This window comes from Sebastes umbrosus, chromosome 22 (genome assembly GCF_015220745.1).
Source record: "Sebastes umbrosus isolate fSebUmb1 chromosome 22, fSebUmb1.pri, whole genome shotgun sequence".
Classification (NCBI taxonomy): Eukaryota; Metazoa; Chordata; class Actinopteri; order Perciformes; family Sebastidae; genus Sebastes; species Sebastes umbrosus.
In genome coordinates, this window is record NC_051290.1 from 16638855 (window position 1) to 16658091 (window position 19237).

At 40.7% G+C, this 19237-nt stretch overlaps 1 protein-coding gene and 1 long non-coding RNA gene across 2 annotated transcripts in view; both read right to left on the reverse strand.

The window, feature by feature from the left end:
* LOC119481616 overlaps window positions 1–19237 on the reverse strand; it is a 319631-nt gene that overhangs the window by 3763 nt on the left and 296631 nt on the right. The gene's annotated exons all lie outside the window — the stretch shown is intronic.
* LOC119481611 (zeta-sarcoglycan-like) overlaps window positions 6643–19237 on the reverse strand; it is a 40216-nt gene continuing 27621 nt past the window's right edge. Inside the window, exons 7-8 of the mRNA XM_037758714.1 lie at window positions 9292–9415; window positions 6643–7455 (exon numbers count right to left, since the gene is read on the reverse strand). Coding sequence (XP_037614642.1) covers window positions 7264–7455; window positions 9292–9415 — 316 coding nt within the window. The 3' untranslated portion in view covers window positions 6643–7263. The remainder of the gene's footprint in view (window positions 7456–9291; window positions 9416–19237) is intronic.

Consider the following 19237-nt stretch of genomic DNA (forward strand, 5'->3'; position numbering starts at 1 on the left):
TCGCTAACATTTTGATTAATTGTGCAGCCCTATCTAAAAAGGAAAGCAAAAACATTCAACTCCCGAATGTGAACTGATTATTTAATTTTTGCAAATCGGCTCCACCCTTTCACCTGTCATCCTTCTCCCTCACTATGGGGTTTGTGTATGGCTGTTGGTGGAGAGGAGTAAATAATTAGTTTTGAGATTTGATGCTACTTTCTAAAAAGCCCACAAGTCATGCAACTATGCAGAGTACTTTGAGTTTTTCGACATACTGTACTATGATATTTTTTCAACATTCTATACTATGACTTTTTAATTTTTTTTCAGCATAATATACTATGATTTTTAATTTTTTTCGAGATACTATCCTATGACTTTTTGAAAAATATTTGACATGCTATACTATGACTTTTCAATTTTTTCAACATACTATACTATGACTTTTTTATTTTTTCGACATGCTATACTATGACTTTAATTTTTTTTTGACATTGTATGACTTTTCTCCAAGATACTACACCATGACTTTTTTCAACTTACTGTAATACCATCACAGTAATAGCACAGCTCTCACCTCGGGCCACGGACTGTTTGCCCTCCTCTCCTCTGCAAGGCGCTAAAGGACGCTCCAATCCAGGACCAGCAGGCTCAGGAAAAGCTTTCTCTCAGCTGACACCTTGCTGAAGACTGCACCTCTGTAACAGCAATCATACACACTGTTAATAGTGGTCATAATGCTCATACTATATACATCTAATGTGGACATACGCCTTACTGCTTATTCCACATAAAATATTTTGTTTTTTACACTGTACATATTGCACTTTTTGTCTCAGTACCTGTACTTTGTGCAATGACAATAAAGTTAAATCTAACAAATTCATCTGAATACATATTTTACAACATACTGTAGTATGGCTTTTTTTTGACATACTGAAATGACTCATTTGTGACTTTTTATGACAATGACTTTTTTCAACATACAATAATATGACTTCTTTTCAACTTATTATACTATACTATGATTTCTTTAGGACTCTTTTTGACATACTATAATGACTTTTTTTCGACATACTATAATATGGCTTGTTTTATGATTATTTTTATGACATACAATACTGTATGACTTTTAAATTACATTTAATATGGTATACTATACTACACCATTTTTTATGACATTTCAATGGCATACTATATGATGACATTTATTATGGCACTTTTTATGGCATATTATTTTATGATTTTTATTATGACACACAATCCTATGACTATATTTGATATTTTAAAGGCATACTATACATGGCATTTTATGACATGCTACACCAGAACATTTTGGTATTTTACTTAGTATTTTACTAAACTATGAGTTTTTAATAGCTCACTATACTGTCACATTTTGGCACAATGGCACTTTTTATGGCATACTATACTATGACATTTTTATGGCATACTATATCCACTGTCCTCAAAACACCTATTAATACTGTACAGAGCCATTCTACTTCTCTTTTTCCTTTTTTTAAATGAGATCCAAATACACCAGCTATAGTAGTTCTTGCACACTGATTTTGTGTCTTGATGGCAACTTTGAGCTTAATTAGAAAACGTGTGGTGTTCGCCCAGCTGTGGCTGTGCAGCAGCCCACCTCTTAAACATTCTCCTTAAACACTGTCCTCGGGCCAGATCTGTCAGGATCGCCTGTGGCCAAGGAATGCCTTATAATGATCCAGCTTCCACTAGGTTCCTGTGTAAGATTCATGACAACAGAGCGGATAATGAAATACACCTGGTGATAGCTAGGTTTGAGTCATTTTCTCTCTTTTTTAAAATTTTATACTGAGTGCTGTACAGGTTGGTGCTCTCTTTTCCTGATGTCACAATAACGAACAATAATGTTGAATAGACACAGACCAATTCTGAACCTTTCATGTGAAAATCTCCCGGTTTTGTCTTTCAGCTCTCAAAACTAAATTAACAAGATGTTGTGTTGAATCTGTTTTGCATAGTAATCTCCTAACTTATAAGGGCAATGAAGGCTTCAACTTTGAGCTGAAATGATTAGTTGAGTGACGGAAAATTAAATGGGAACTATTTTGATATTTAATATGTTGATCAAGTAATTTCTTCAGCAAAAAAATGCCAAAAAATGTTCCTAGTTCCAGATTATCAGATGTGAATATTTGCTGGTTTTCTTAGTCTATCTATTTATCTATCTATTCTAATATCTTTTTCAACTATTGGTCAAACAAAACAAGCAATTTGAATACCGCTATGTCAGTTTGGGCACTGGGAAATTGAGATGGACATGCTTCATAATTTTCTGACATTTTATAAACCAAACCGTAATCAAGAGAATAATCAACAGATTAATTGATGATAAAAAAAATAGTTTGTTAAAGCTCTACTTATACACTACACTTTATACCAGCTAGCATGCAGGTCTGTGCAGCGTCTTATGCTGGATTATCATGTTATTCTTGCTTCAGCCAGTGAGCTAAATTCTAGTTCTATGATTCAAGTTTGACCTTTATACTTCAAACCCATAGAGGGCATGCACATGACATCGCCATATGCAGAAGTCACCATGGTCACTCATCTTTGAGTGGCAAACAGACATTCTGCAGGAAAGCGTGGCTAAAATGTTAATTAACTGTGGTACAATGCACGGCATAAATGAACTCAGACATGCATACATTTTTACTGACTGCTACAGGCTGTCTGTAAAGCAGAGAAGTTGAAGTTAATGGATCACTGTAATTTGGTGAGACAATTCAATCTCAATTTTGTATTTGTTTTGATGCATTTCGAAGTAAAGTCATACCTTAAGACTGTTTTTGGTCTACTCAGTGATTCCATCTTAATTGCTTTTCATCTGTTCTCTGTATGGCTGTTCAATGTACTTCTTTGGTGTCGAAAAAATGTCCATGGGCCCATTTCAGTGACAACAGGCTCTAGTGAGACAATTCCAAGTCCTTACTTTCTGAGATATTACTTTGTTTTCCTGAATGCATGATTTACAGTCTAAATAATTTAGAAGTTTAAATCAAATGCAATAATACAATTATTTTTTGGGATTTGTCACTTCATTTGGCTGGAAAAGCATCAGTACAATATGTGGCGCCATGCAATTTGGGCAAATGAGGTGAATCTGCAGCATCTCAATTAACACTTTTCTCTTGTAGGCCCACTTTGTTATTCAGGGTGATATCACAGGTGTATTTTCACACACAAAATAAAGTGCATCTTTGAGGCATATAAAACATCCCGATGCCACTTAAGGAAAACTCAGTGAGCAGGTAGCGGACAGGGCATCTAAGCTCTTGTTAGAATGTCATCATGGCTCTTACCAAACCAGCCTGTCTCTGCCGCAGGGCGATGATGGAGGATGAGGATGAGGAAGCGGAGTGGAGCGAGGCGTTGCTCCCCAGCAGGCCTGCTGACACATGGCTGCCTGCCTCGCTCTCAGCTGCAGTGCCAAGGTCAGCCAGCCTCTCCAGTCAAACTCCACGGTGGAGCACTGCCTCGGAGGGAAATGAGAGTTACTAGCAGGTAATTAAATGAGAACATTTTCTTTAAATTTAACCACTGAATAAAACTTTTGTAATATCAATTGCATATTATTACGTTATTATAATGTTAAAAAACTCTCACCATGAGGTCCATTTAGTACCGGTTATAGAGCTTTCAGTTATAAAGCCCGGTCCTCATCAGCATTTAGAGTTATCACAGTTGTCATGAAGTTGTAGTTCTTTGTTTTTCTTCTTGTCAATGTTGAAGATCATATGATTAGATTGAATGCTCAAGAATGGCTATTAAATAGACCTTGTGGTAAGACCGTTTTCTCAACGGTTATTTCCAAGGTCACGAATAAAACCAAAGTGGAAGTCTTAACTCTGCAATATAAATGGTCCACCAGTGCCTACATTGGTATTTTTGCTTAATGTGATGTCATATCTTGGAGTATCTTCAAATGCTTCACATCCCTAAAATCTGTACATACATCCATCCATCCATCTTCAACTGCTTATCCGGGGTCGGGTCGTGGGGTCAACAGCTCCAGCAGGGGACCCCAAACTTCCCTTTCCCGGACCACATTAACCAGCTCTGACTGGGGGATTCCGAGGCGTTCCCAGGCCAATGTGGAGATGTAATCTCTCCACCTAGTCCTGGGTCTTCCCCGTGGTCTCCTCCCAGCTGGTCGTGCCTGGAACACCTCCCAAGGGAGGCGCCCAGGGGGCATCCGTACTAGATGCCCGAACCACCTCAGCTGGCTCCTTTCAACGCAAAGGAACAGCGGTGCTACTCCGAGTCCCTCACGGATGACTGAGCTTCTCACCCTATCTCTAAGAGAGACACCAGCCACCCTCCTGAGGAAACCCATTTCGGCCGCTTGTACCCGCGATCTAGTTCTTTCGGTCAAGACCCAGTCCTCATGACCATAGGTGAGAATAGGAACGAAGATTGACCGGTAGATTGAGAGCTTTGCCTTCCGGCTCAGCTCTCTTTTCGTCACAACGGTGAAGGTAAAGCGAATGCAATACCGCCCCCGCTGCTCCGATTCTCCGGCCAATCTCACGTTCCATTGTCCCCTCACTCGCGAACAATACCCCCGAGGTACTTGAACTCCTTTACTTGGGGTAAGGACTCATTCCCTACCCGGAGTAGGCAATCCATCGGTTTCCTGCTGAGAACCATGGCCTCAGATTTAGAGGTGCTGATTCTCATCCCGGCCGCTTCACACTCGGCTGCGAACCGATCCAGTGAGTGCTGGAAGTCGCAGGCCGATGATGCCAACAGGACCACATTATCTGCAAAAAGCAGCGATGAGATCCTCAGCACACCGAACTGCAAACCCACCTCCCCAAGACTACGCCTCGATATCCTGTCCATGAATATCACGAACAGGATTGATGACAAAGCGCAGCCCTGGCGGAGGCCAACCCCCACCGGAAACGAGTCCGACTTATTGCCGAGAACCCGAACACAGCTCTCGCTTTGGGCGTACAGAGATTGGATGGCCCTGAGAAGTGACCCCCTCACCCCATACTCCTGCAGCACCCCCCACAGTATCTCCCGGGGGACCCGGTCATACGCCTTCTCCAAGTCCACAAAACACATGTAGACTGGATAGGCATACTCCCAGCAAAGAGCTGGTCCGTTGTTCCACGTCCAGGATGGAATCCGCATTGTTCCTCTTCGATCCGAGGTTCGACTATCGGCCGAACCCTCCTTTCCAGCACCTTGGAGTAGACTTTACCAGGGAGGCTGAGTAGTGCGATACCCCTGTAATTGGCACACACTCTCTGGTCCCCCTTTTTGAACAGGGGAACCACCCCCCCGGTCTGCCACTCCTTAGGCACTGTCACCGACTTCCACGCAATGTTGAAGAGACATGTCATCCAAGACAGCCCCTCCACACCCAAAGCCTTCAGCATTTCTGGACGGATCTCATCAATCCCCGGGGCTTTGCCACTGTGGAGTTGTTTGACTACCTCAGTGACTTCCACCAGGGAAATTGATGATGGTCCCCCATCAGCTTCTAGCTCTGCCTCTACAATAGAGGGTGTATTGGTCGGATTCAGGAGTTCCTCAAAGGTCTCCTTCCACCGCACAATTACCTCCTCAGTTGAGGTCAACAGTGTCCCATCCTTACTGTACACAGCCTGGCTGGTACCCCGTTTCCCCCTCCTGAGGTGTCGGACGGTTTTCCAGAAGCACTTTGGTGCCGACCGGAAGTGAAATCACCAGATGGTGATCAGTTGACAGCTCCGCCCCTCTCTTCACCCGAGTGTCCAAAACATGCGGCCTCAGATCAGACAAAACGATTACAAAATCGATCATCGACCTTAGGCTTAGGGTGCTCTGGTACCATGTACACTTATGAGCATCCTTATGTCCGAACATGGTGTTCGTTATGGACAGTCCATGACTAGCACAGAAGTCCAATAACAAACGACCACTCGGGTTTAGATCAGGGAGGCCGTTCCTCCCAATCACGCCACTCCAGGTGCCTCCATCATTGCCCACGTACACGTTGAAGTCTCCCAGCAGAACTATGGAGTCCCCTACTGGAGCCCCATACAGGACTCCATTCAGGATCTCCAGGAAGGCCGAATACTCCGAACTGCTGTTCGGTGCATACGCACAGACAACAGTCAGAGTTTTCCCCCCCATAACCCGAAGGCGTAGGGAGACGACCCTCTCGTCCACCAGAGTAAACTCCAACGTAGCGGCACTGTGGGTATCCCCACACCCGCCTGGCGTCTCACACCAAAAAATAATCCGTACAACCTAAGCTAAAAGGTTATGTAAGTCAATAAACCATAATAATTGATAAAAGTATACAAAACAGTATTTAAACAGGATCATGCAAACAACGATCTGCATTTAAAGGGTTAAAGTGGTCAGAAAAAATGGAAATTTATTTGATCTACAATTCTATGACAACTGGGCAAACTCCATGTGCTGATGAAGATCATTTAATATGCTCGAAAGCCCCAGAACAGCTTCTAGATGGACCTTTTTGTGGGATCGTTTTAGGTAGGATACTTACCTTAAAGCGAAGAAGTCCTGTGAACCTTTACCTGGATATTAAACAGCATGTGTATCTGTTTTTAACTGGTCTTAGTCACAGGTAAACCTCAAGCACAACTTGCGCCACATAAAAACACGTTTAATTTCAGCTGCTAACATTGTGGAAAAAAAGAAATATCTATTGAGCTTATTTAAAAAAAATCCAAAAACCTGGGGGGGTGGGGGGACATGACAGAATTGTGCTTACTTGTCTTTCTAACATCACAACTTTAAAAACCTTTCACTATCCCTCTCTGACTGCACAGACAGGTTCAATATTAGTCACTATATGAGTTCTTTCAAAGCTGAAGGCACCTGTGTTTTACCTTTTCTCATCTATTCTTTCTGAATCTTAAAAACAGTCACTGCATGTCTACAATGAACCTAAAGTAGAAAAATAAAGGGTGTGTCCTCTGACTCTAATATAAGGTAGCGGAAATGTTCCCGTTGTGATATTCCTGATTTCAGAAAGCTGCTCTGACTGCCATTCCTCGAACACTATTGGTCCTGACGTCCAACAGACCGTCACAGGCGGTGGACTCAGATGCTTCTGTACTGATCTGAACTCTGCTCAGAGTTCAAGCTCCATCTCCGCTGTGGTGAGTTCCACTCTCCTTCAAAAATGTACCAACGGAGGATTCTCAATCTCAGCAGCTCCAGAGCAGATGTTAAAGGTGTTCCCCATCAACCAACGCTGCACCCAGGTCAGCTCCAGAGGCAGATGTTGCTCATGGCCTGGCAGGTGGAGCTGGTCTCTGCAGGTGAGAGGTAGATCTTGCCGCTGGGGCAGACGCACACCTCGTATACGGCCTGCTCCTGGGAGGCCTGACTGGGCGACGCTGTGTAGACGCCCAGCGGGAGACTCCCCAGCTGAATGGTGTTGGCATCTAAAAGTATCTGGGAGGAAAAACATCAGAGACATGCTGGAAGTCATTCAAATAACATCGCCAGAGGCGCTTGAAGTGATGCATTACCAACTCGAACTGATAAATGACTCTGGTGCAGTCAGTAAATACAATGTGACAGGTGGAGGAAAATACAGCAGCACTTGATCTGCTGAGTTAGGATTAAAGAGTGAAGGAAGAACTCCATCTCTCCATTAAATATAGTTATTTGAACACAAAATTGCCCATTTTAGCCATGTTGGCAACGTTAGTCAGTCGGTCCACCACTTTGGTCCGGACTGGAATGTCTCAACGACTTTAGGATGATTCCCCATGAAATCAGGCAATCTTTCAGGCTTGTATTTCATTGGAATAACTTTGTTGATCCCTTAAAGCTGCAGTGCGTAGAAATCCGGAAAACGCAAAATCCTGCATCCCCTCGAGCTGCTCTCTCCTCTCTCTCCTCTCTCCGCTCTCCCCTCTCTGTCCGAAGCCCCTCCCCCCACACGAGAACGGGCATATGCACGCGCTTCATACGTGCTCGCTACATCTGAGGAGGCTACCGCAGCGAGCTACACATTACCTTCTAACGACATCAACAGTTTGGACTGTCTTTTTGAAAGTCTGTCTTTCTTTTTTTGGGTTGTTTTGAGGTGTAGGCAGTTGCTGCCAATGCTGGAATAGCAAGCTTTCCAGTAGGTTGTTCCGCCATTGACCGAGGCTTTCACTATCTACAGAGACCAGACGTGAACGCGCATCTCCTTTTGTGGAACAGCCAATAGGAACGCTCTCTCTGAAATGCCCTGTGATTGGTCAAAGTCTGCCGTCACGGGCAAGATGTTCTAAAGCCTGTAAACAGAGCCATGAGGAGGTGCAGAGGTGTAGTTTTCTCTCAGATCACTTGAATTACAATATGCTGAAAGGTTATTATGGAATTTTTGCCAAATTATGCCAAAATATTGTTGCCTACTGCCACTTTAACTTTTTATCTAGCACCATCATCAGCTTGTATAATGTTGAATTTGTGCAATACTTCTCATCAGCCTCAATTTGTACTTGTGTTTAGCAAATGTTAGCATGTTAACACACTACACTAAGATGGTGAACATGGTAAATATTATACAGTACCTGCTAAACATCAGCATGTTAGCATGCTGATGTTTAGCAATTAAATGAAAGCAGCACTGAGTCTTAGTACAGCCTCACAGAGCTGCTAGCATGGCTGTTAAATCTTAATCTTGTCATTAAAGGTGCTAAATTCGATATTCAGAGCATTAATAAAGCAGAAAACAACCATTTGCTATGTAAAGATACAGAGTAGTAATGTCTACCTGAGCAGAGAATGAAGTCGCTCTCCCTGTGTGGGTTGTAATCCAAACATTGACATAGCCGGGCCGGTTAGTGTGCTTTTAGTACATGTTCGTGCTTGTGAGAGCGTGCCCAACTGGCTAGTTCACGGCTGATAAAGCCGTCTCGACCGACGGCACCGCTGCAGAAGCTTAGCACCCAATTTCGCCGTTGTTAGCACTGTTAGCTGCGAGTTGCGGCTCGCTGTCGCCATGTTGAGGGCCGTTGAGAGGCAATAGAAATGCTCCCAATCCCGTTTTTAGCACCTTTAGGTATTTTTATTTGAAACATATAATTTGTAAATTGTCCCTTATTCCACAATAACAATCCCACAATTATTCCACATACAACAGAACATATGTCTCATCTCTCACGCCAACCCTATGGACATACAATACAAAACAAAGAACAAATTATAAAGAAAAAACTAAAGAGGATATAAATAAATAAGGGCATGAAAGAGGACCTTTTCACTCCCCGTATAACTTCTAATCCTCCTAACCTCTCCCTCTGTGGACTCCAGCTGTAGATCCTTTCGACCGCTGACCTTCAGCGGACCCTTGGCAGCGCTCACTTCCACCCCTCTGGGAGCCTCCATGGTCAGGGTCCGCGTTGGAGACTCCAGTCTGAAAAAAAAAAGGAGCACAAGGGCAGAGATTTAGAGCATAAACTCATCTATTATTTCTATTTATACTTTCAGGATGTTTGCATTACTAAAACTTCACCTTTCAGTATAATCTAACAGCTGAGGAGACAAGATGTGTTGAAGGTTAAATTGATTGTTATTCAGCTCATAGTTTCGGAGTATTCCTGTGTAATTACTTATTTGGGGCAGGATGATGGAATTCAATCGCATTATTTGTTTCACAATAATAATATATTTTTTATTTATAAATCAATTTTCAAGCCATAAGCACAAAGCGTTTTCCAAGGTGAGGAAATTCAAAACATAAGCGATACTAGGATCAATTGCAAGAGGGAAACAATGAAACGTGCACATACAAACATACGTACATACATAAATACATACATATATGCATTTACATAAAAATAGTTAGAAGACCCAGACTGGCAGACCTGGAGCCTGTTCAGACAGTACGGTGTGAGGAGCTCAGATATACAGTATACTCCGGCGCCAGATCATTCAGAGCCTTGTATGTGGTTAAGAGTACTTTATAATTGATTCTAAAAAGAGACTGGAAGCCAATACAGTGAAGCCAAAATTGGTGTGATGTATGAGAATCGCTTTGTGTTTTGGTCAAAAGTCTTGCTTCTGAATTTTGAACAGTTTCAAGCAGCTCCATTGTTTAGGCAAGTGAACAAGGCATTACAGTAATTGAGGCGGGAGGATATAACTGCATGTATAATTTTCAAAAACAGAACAGGTCCCAAGATTGATCCTTCCATGTTAAGTCTGAGCAGTTTGTGAGGTAAATTCCCCAACAGAAACAAAACATCCTGTTGGCTAAGTACGAGGAAAACCAGTCCAGAGCAGTTCCAGTGATACCAGCCCACTGTTTTAGTCTGTCTATAAGGACAGAGTGCTGGACTGAGGTCAAGCAATAGTAGTACAGAACATGAACCAGAGTTTGCAGCCATCAGAAAATGATATGCAACTATAAAGGCCTTTACACACTGGAAAAACTGGCATGGCCATTTTCAAAAGGGGTCCCTTGACCTCTGACCTCCAGATATGTGAATGAAAATGGGTTCTATGGGTACCCACGAGTCTCCCCTTTACAGACATGCCCACTTTATGATAATCACATGCAGTTTGGGGCAAGTCATAGTCAAGTCAGCACACTGACACACTGACAGCTGTTGTTGCCTGTTGGGCTTCAGTTTGCCATTTTATGATTTGAGCTTTTTTTATGCTGAATGCAGTACCTGTGAGAGTTTCTAGATAATATTTGTCATTGTTTTGTGTTGTTAATTGATTTCCAATAATAAATATATACATACATTTGCATAAAGCAGCATATTTACCCACTCCCATGTTGATAAGAGTATTAAATACTTGACAAATCTCCCTTTAAGGTACATTTTGAACAGATAACAAAAACAGATAATTTTTGATTAATCATGGACAATCATGCAATTAATCACCATTAAATATTTATTTTAATTGATTGACAGCCCTAGTTTCAATGGGTTCTTTTAAGGGTACAAATTTGTTCGTTCATCCACAGGGCTATTTTGACAGTGGATTTAAGTATGTTTTTTCAAGGAGCAACCATGTCCAGGGTAGATAAACATATTTTGTACTAGAAAGAGTGGACAAATTGCCACTGGCAGTATTAAAAAGTGAGGAAAAAGACTAAGCTGCGCTTTTATTGAGAACACGGGACTGTGCCTTTTGCTTTAGGAGGTTTTATAGTAGCCTGGAGAACTGTATTAAGCAGGATACACATATGGTCAGAGACAGCAAGATCTCAAACGGAGAGACTGTCTAGATTCAAGCCAAATAACAGACACATGCAGCGAGGCATTTAGAAATTGAGTAAAAATGTCTCACATTTGAAAACACAAACCAGCTTTTAGATATTTCTGTTTGACTCTTGCTGCATAAATACATTTTATGTGTTAGTAATACCAGCTACTTCTCCACCTGTGGAATATTAAACCTGCTGCTCATGCTTAAGTAGCTCTTCTCATTATTCTAATCCAGTATGGCTCCTAAACAGCCCATAATTGTATCAGCTATATTTTGACCTCCAGCAACACTGGGGCTAATGCAATTTGCATTTTCCTCCCGTGGACTATTTGTTTACACAGGGAAAGATAAGTGTGAGAGCCAATCAATGTGGAATTTGTTTTCATAACTCATAACCGTTTCAAATTGATTTCTCCCCCCCATCTTCCCCAAATCTGTTTTCAATGAATTTTAAATGGAAGACTTTAAGGAGCCGTCTTGAAATCGCTTAAATCTCCATACCCTCTGAAAGTGACACACATTTCGGATTATGCGCTACTGGAATAAAGGGGGAGGGGGAAGAAAAGCAAATGAATTTCATCTGCATTTGAAAAGCCTCTTTGACTTTAAATCAGCTTTCAGTAGACACAGTTTGGAGAGGATCTGTGAAATGTGCCTTTGACCTGGGATTGTTTGTGCTATATACCTGTAGAAATACAGATAGACGTCTGCTCTGGTGTTGCTTTTTTCACTCTTCCACTGCTCATTTTTTCTTTTTTTCTTTTTGTTTAAACTAACAGCAGCCATGCTTTGGATCAACTTACAATACTGTGACATGTTTGTTAGTTTTTTTTTGTTATTTTCTTGTTTGAGTTTGAACTCAATTATCACTTTTTTATTGTTGATAAGTGACAAGAAATTAACTGTAAAAAAATAAACTAAGTATATTTAACTCTGCAATTATTTTTAATACATCCTCAGTCCATCTCCCGTAGCAACACAACATACCATTCCTTCTCCCGAACCCCCTCCATTCATTAGCAAGCCACAAGGATCTATGTCCGAGTGCTCCTCAGCTCGGTATGTTTCAATCATTATTTCTCGAGCATCCACTGATTATCCATGGCTTATGGACGAGTCATTAAAAGACCCATTTAAAACACTTAAAACACTGAGCTGTGCAGTAAGAAGTCAGTAATATGTGATGCGTATGAGATATTTTAACTCCACTCAAAGCAGTTCTTTCATCACCCGCTGCACACACACACACACACACACTCACAGCTCGGGCAATTCTGCCAAAAGACAAAGTGCTCAATTTTCAAGAGTGCTTGTTTTAGACACAGTCCATAATAAAACATTAAATGAATTAAATTAAATTAAAATGTCTCTTGGGTTTTATAACCATCTCAGACTACTTCCATTTTTATGTATAGAAAGCTTATGGTCTAGTTTTCTGAGGCTCCTGTTAAATTCAGGGTTCCTACAGCATAATGCCAGTTGGATTTAAGACTTTTTTGAGGCTACTCGGAATTAAATTAAGGCCAATTTTACAATAACCAAAAGCGAAGAAAAAACTAAATAAAAAATGACACAACCTCAATTAGTTAGAGTTAAGGACATTTTTGATGCTTACTGTAACGTAAAAGATTACTTTTTTTTCTCTCGTGGCGGAGACGAGGGTAGAACAGAACTGGGAAATACCTGCCATTTGTTGCCGAGTTTTCTTGCCGGTTTTGCATTTCTCACTCTGCATGTGGGATTCCACTGCCTTAATTCCCATCTTGCCGAGTTAGAAAAACTTGTTGCATAAAATGCACAAGCTTCGTACTGTATGCGTTGCCTTGTACCAGTTACAGCCATGCCACAAAATCTTGGTTAATGTCGTCCAGTGTACAGTGACAGCTGGCTAGACAGTGGATTCTCTGAGCATCCTGGCTGGAAACCCTGTAAATTAATAGAATTTAAAATGTGTGAATCGCATGAAATTGGACTAAAAATGTAAACTTTAAGCCAACATGGACAAGAAGTCCTTAAAAGTGCTCAGAAAAAAAATGGAAAACAACTGGACAAACTCCATCTACTGATAAATACCATGTGGTATGATTGAAAGCTCCAGAACAGTACTAAATAGACCTTGTGGTTAGATTATTTTCTGTTTCTAAGGCCAACAATGAACTTTGAAACTCAGCTGTAAAACTAAAATGCTAGATGTTGTGACAGTAGAAGCTGATAGACAGATTTTATTTTACAGGTTCTGTAATTTCCTTGTAATTTATGTTACTATGTAATTTGGTATGAATTCTAAGGAAAGAGAAAATGTCTTAAGACAGTTATTTGAATGTTGTTAGTTGTGTTGAGGTTATAGGTAGTTGTTGATTTTAATCTCCTTCATATCTGCGAACATATCTCCTTTATAATTGTTGAATTGTATGCTTGCCTGTAGAGTTTACATTTTTGCAGGTTACACTATCAATTTGTTACTAAAGTCATGGGGAGATGGAGACAGTGTTGAAACTACATAATTCTTAGTTCACTTCTGGGACATTGTTAGAAAACTGTGAGCCCATTTAAGTGTTACCCATTAAGACATTGAAATGAACTAAGCAGCTTTGAGACTAAATCCTCCGTTTGTGTCCAGAAACTTTCAGATCATTAGACTGACTGATCAGTTAAAGAAAGCTCCATCCTCCTCAGTACCAAAGAGCTCCTTGTACCCAGAATAGTCCAGGGATTCTGGCTCCATCCAGAATAATCTGATATGTAAAGCCCTCACTACAGATAACCTATGTGGTACTTTCAGTCATAACGGCTGATTACGACAGACCACCTTTTCTTGTTGTGTTCAGGATGACCTTTATATCCACTAAAAGTTCACCGTATCACAGAGCTATAGCTGCTCAGAACCAAATGTGCTTGCTGATGGCAATAGCTGAAGTCATAGTGGATGAGGTTGGTTAAAATACTGCATATCTACTCTGTTAGCGGAGGGGATTCCAAAGGTGAAAGTCAAGTTTATTTTCATAAGTCACCATCACACATGACACCAAAGAACATATAACTTAAAAGGCCCAAACTTAACTTTTCAACCATTTGTCGTAATTTTCATTTTTAGGTTTATCCAGGAATTATTCAATGCTTATTTTTTATCTTCTATTTTAGTCTCCTAAAATCGTATTTGGTGTCTTTCCATATAAAACACTTTTAATTGCTCAGTTTTTAAAAAGTGCTATACAAATAAACCTGCCTTGGCGCATATATATATATATACAGTATATAGTATACTTTATCCTTTGCATTTCGTTGTGCAACCCTGTGTGGTAGAATGACAATAAACTAACCTCGAACCATGATATATAATTGAAGAGTTGGACGTGTAAATGAAAACAAGTATTTTTGTGGTTCTTTGGTTGATTACATTTGAAAATAAAAACCTATTCTACTCCTCTGTTCTCCTGTTTGGGACTCAACTCCGTATTTGACGTGTTAATGTGACGTAGTAACTTGAACCTTTGAAATTGTGATACAGATTACCAATGATCTTACAAGCCACTTTAAAGGTGCTAAATACAGGATCGGGATCATTTCTATTGACTCTCAACGGCTCTCAACATGGCAACGGCAAAGCCACGGCTCCCAGCCAACGGTGTTAACAACGGTAAACGGGGCAAATAAGGACAGATATAACGGTGTTTACCCAAGGGGGGAAACGGAGGGTGGGTGCTACGCTTCCGCAACGGCGCCATCGGTCATGACGGTGTTATCAGCTGTAACTGCCGTATGAGAGCAGTGCAGAGCAGCGGCCGTGACCTAGCCAGTGGGGCACGCTCACATGCACTAACATGCACTAAAAGAACACACGGCCGACCCGGATATGTCAACAAAGCACAGAGAAGCCCGGATTAAAACACACACAGAGGGCCAGCGACTTAATTCTCTGCTCAGGTAGACTTTACTCCTCTACGTCTTTACACATCAAATAGTGGTTTGCTGCTATATTAGTGATCTGAATATCGAAAATAGCACCTTTAACTATGTGATGAAATTAACATATTTACAGTTTTGACAGAGCCCGAACCGTGTATAGCAATGATAGATGTTTATTTATACTGACAGATGGAGGATTGTGTCTGACAGTAAACAAGCCTTCCTTCCAAAACCTTAAACCAATTATTTCCCCTGTAGCTGTACGTAATGTTCTCTCATGGCCAAATAAGACCATCACAACAACAAAGAACAACCATTTTTCTTTGCCGCAGTAAAAACTAGAAGAAAAAAAAAAAAGAATACACTCCTGCTGCACTACATCTCAATCCCAACAAATTGGAGGTAGAAGAGTCTGACCAGAGCTAAGTGGGACCAAGAAGAGTTGTTCTGTTCTGCCTTTATCTTCTTAATGAACCTGTCACTCTTGTGTGGACACAGCTACTTGCAGAGACTGTCCGGAAAGCTGCTCGGATCAACTGAAGAGCGGGTACGCGGCTGGCCGAGCTGCAAACAGACTTTAAATCTGAAGAGGAGGAGAGGAGTTGTAGTGAAAATGAAATGAAAAGCTGTTTTCCTGCTCTCTGATGCCGGGCCTAGAAATGTACCATGTGATATCTGCACTGTAAGAAAGCAGAGAGCCTTCAAATCCTGTCTGATCTGCCTTTGCTTCTTAATGTCATACTTGTCTCACTACAGATTCCCATGTGCTTTTTGAACTGCAGCTTGCAAAAAAAAAAAAAAAAAAAAAAAAAGTTTGTTCTTGACACGACTGAGACCAGGAGAGTTTTCGTCTCATTGATCAGACGTCCATCTACCATCTGTCCTCCATACGTGTCAAGAGAATAGACCAAGTCTCTGTGAATGTGAACAAACTAGATGATGTAAGTATCACAGTGATACTACAAAAAGCAGCTTTACCAAGAAAAATATCACAGCATTTATCACACAGCTTCCCTGCCTATTCAGATGTATTTGGGACATTTGCATCAGGAATCAGAGCACCATCCTCCAGACTGAGACGCAACATGATCTGATTATGTAATTGACAGAAATATTTTCATATTTAGGCCTGTAGTTTCTGGTTGGAAGCTGCTACTATTATCAGACTGAGTGGGCAGCTAGCTGGGGAGTCAAAACCCGTTTTTGTCTTCGAACTCAGCACCAGAGTGTATTTTGAGAGTGAAACCAAACTACAGAGATTACTGTCAGGTGAGGGAGCTAATCAGAGCCCGACGAGAGCTATGACTAAAAGGTAATGAAGCTGTGAGCTGAGAGCAGGACATGACAAACTGACACATCTCTCCTGCAGGACTATATCCCCTTTATAACTGCACTGCCCTTGTTTTAGAGACCTCAACATCAAGGCCTCTATTCTTGATAGCTCCTCAGCACGTGTGCAATTATTCATAAGTCACCATACACAAACATGTCTCCTAGGTTTTTGAGCGTACAGTTGACAAAGAGGATGAACTGAAAAAAAACAAAAAACAAAGCGAGTCGCAGGGGACAAAAAACAACTATAAATCAAACTGCTCAACTGTTAAGCTTCTGCACCACTGCCTCTGCATTATAAGATGCACACTGAACGCCTAAATGATCAGTCGATTTATCGACGAGTCAACCGACAGGAAATTAATTGGCAACCATTTTGATAATCAATTACCACACTCCTGGGGACTATCTGCTGCTTTTCTCTTTTTTATGTCATTGTAAATTGAAAATGACGGCGTTTTAGACTGTGGGCCGGACAATCAAACATGACATCCGAAGACGTCACAGAGGCATCTGGGAAATTAGAACGTGCGTTATTTACTATTTGCATTTTATAGATGATTAATCAAGGAGATAATAATTATTTCACACACTTTTTGCTGTTACAAGTGCAATAACTCTATTTCATACTGCTGACACTGCTGTTTGCAGACAAGAAAATGTACCCACCATCCGATTCCATTCTCTTCTATGCAATTTTTTTCAAAGGCAGTTATTGTATTTAATATCTCATTCTAATGTAACGCAACTTTGTCTCCTCATTTTATTTGTAAGCATTTTTGTCTCCATACACTATACAATACAATACTATAAACACCAAAACTCAAATATATAGTGTTTATTGTAGAACCTATATTTGTGTTTTCTCATGCTTCATTTTGTGTATAGTTAAAGGTGCAGTGGAGAGCTACGGTGGCCGACGCAAAAACGAAAATGGCCCTATCTAGAGCCATTTGAACCAGTGCGTAGAGTGTATGTGTACATGGGAAGTGAGAGGTGAAGCAAGAGAGAGAGAGAGCGGCGGCGACGGGAGCGAGTAACGTTATCGGTTCCGGCCCAAGCAGGAATTTTGTGTTTTGTTTGTCCGTTCTGGGCTATTGTAGAAACATGGCGATGCAACATGGCAGACTCCGTGGAGAGGGGACCCGCTCCCTATGTAGATATAAACAGCTCATTCTAAGCTAACGAAAACACAACAACTAATTTTCAGGCGATTATACACTAAAGAAAACATACTTATTAACATTATATTCCATTTCTGCCAATAGATTCCCCTTATTGTTACACACTGGTCCTTTAATGTCATAATGTATATAATATTTTAGTTATTAAAGTTACTAATCTATACTATGCATCTGTGCTCGTGCTTATTCTACTGCTGTGACATCTACATACATTTCCCTGCACAGGATCAAAGTTTATCTTTTCTTATGTAGTGCATACCTTTTTACTAATTGCAGACAAAAGTTCAGACAACAGTAAACGGCACAGTAAGAGCAAGAAAGTCTTACAGTACATCATTATAATAGTACCTAAATATTAATGCTTAGTGACCATTATGTATGTGTCTAAAGAAAACAAGAAAAGGATTTGTCATACACCAAATCTCTGCTTTAGACCCATTTTTTGCATTATGCATTATTCTGTGAACACAAACACAGGAAGCAAATGTCATTTTTTAAACTGAAATTATTTTTTTTATATTGTTTTCATTTTACCTGACTTATTTCTCTCGTTTTTAAATTTTTTAAATAATGCCCGTTTGAGCAGCACCTGACTGAATTATACTGCTGTGCAGAGGATTTCAACTACAAGAGAAGATTGATTGTAATTAAATACCAATGGAATCATTATACTCGGTATTCAATTATTCAGAAGCAGCATGATGACGACAAATGAGGAGAAACTTGAGTGCCAGCGTACACAGATAAAGCGCTCGGGGAGAAGAACAGGGGCTTCAAAGAAAAGGAAGATCTCAGGTGGATTTCTTTGATTTCGTCTCGGCTCTGTTTTTCTCCCAGATTACCGTTGGCTTGCAGAGAAATAAAATACATCACAAACAGAATGATATTTCTTTAAAGAGGGAAAGAAGGGCAACATGGACGCGAGCCAAGCCGCATCGTTGTCATCTAGAGGGGTTTACTAACAGGTGGTGAGAGGTTTGAAAAGAGGGTTTAACTTGGTTCACATTCAGGGGTGGTGGTGAGATGGGTAAATATGGCTGAAAAGTCCCTGAGCCACATATACTGTATAAACAACTCAAAAATAGATGCACATTCTACTTTTAACACAGATGTTGGAGTTTTAGAAGAAACCTCCCAAGTTTGCTTTACAATAAGCATAATGAAAGTAGTCAAAAATAATGCCAGAGAGTACATTTTTGTGATAACAGGGGTGTGTCAGTGTCTAAGAATTGATATTTCAGTAAGAATAAGTCTTTTCTGACACCGCCACCCTAATTATACAGTATGATGTCATCGTATTGGATGATAAATTAGATTTACACATGTGTAATCAATCAACAGGCTATTCTGGCTCATAATTTACATTCTGGCTTATAATGAAAAAGTGCCTGCTTTGGTGACATTAACAGGAACCAGTGGAGGGAGAGGGAGTCGTCACAGATGGTGCTGATTTTCTGGTCCATGATGGTGACTCGAACTTTATGTCAAATCATATTTAATAGGGATATTGATGAATCTGCTGGCAGAGTTACTGAATTGTGCTCTCTATACGTATGCAAACGGTTTGGAAGTTCTGGCCTAACTGGTAGTAA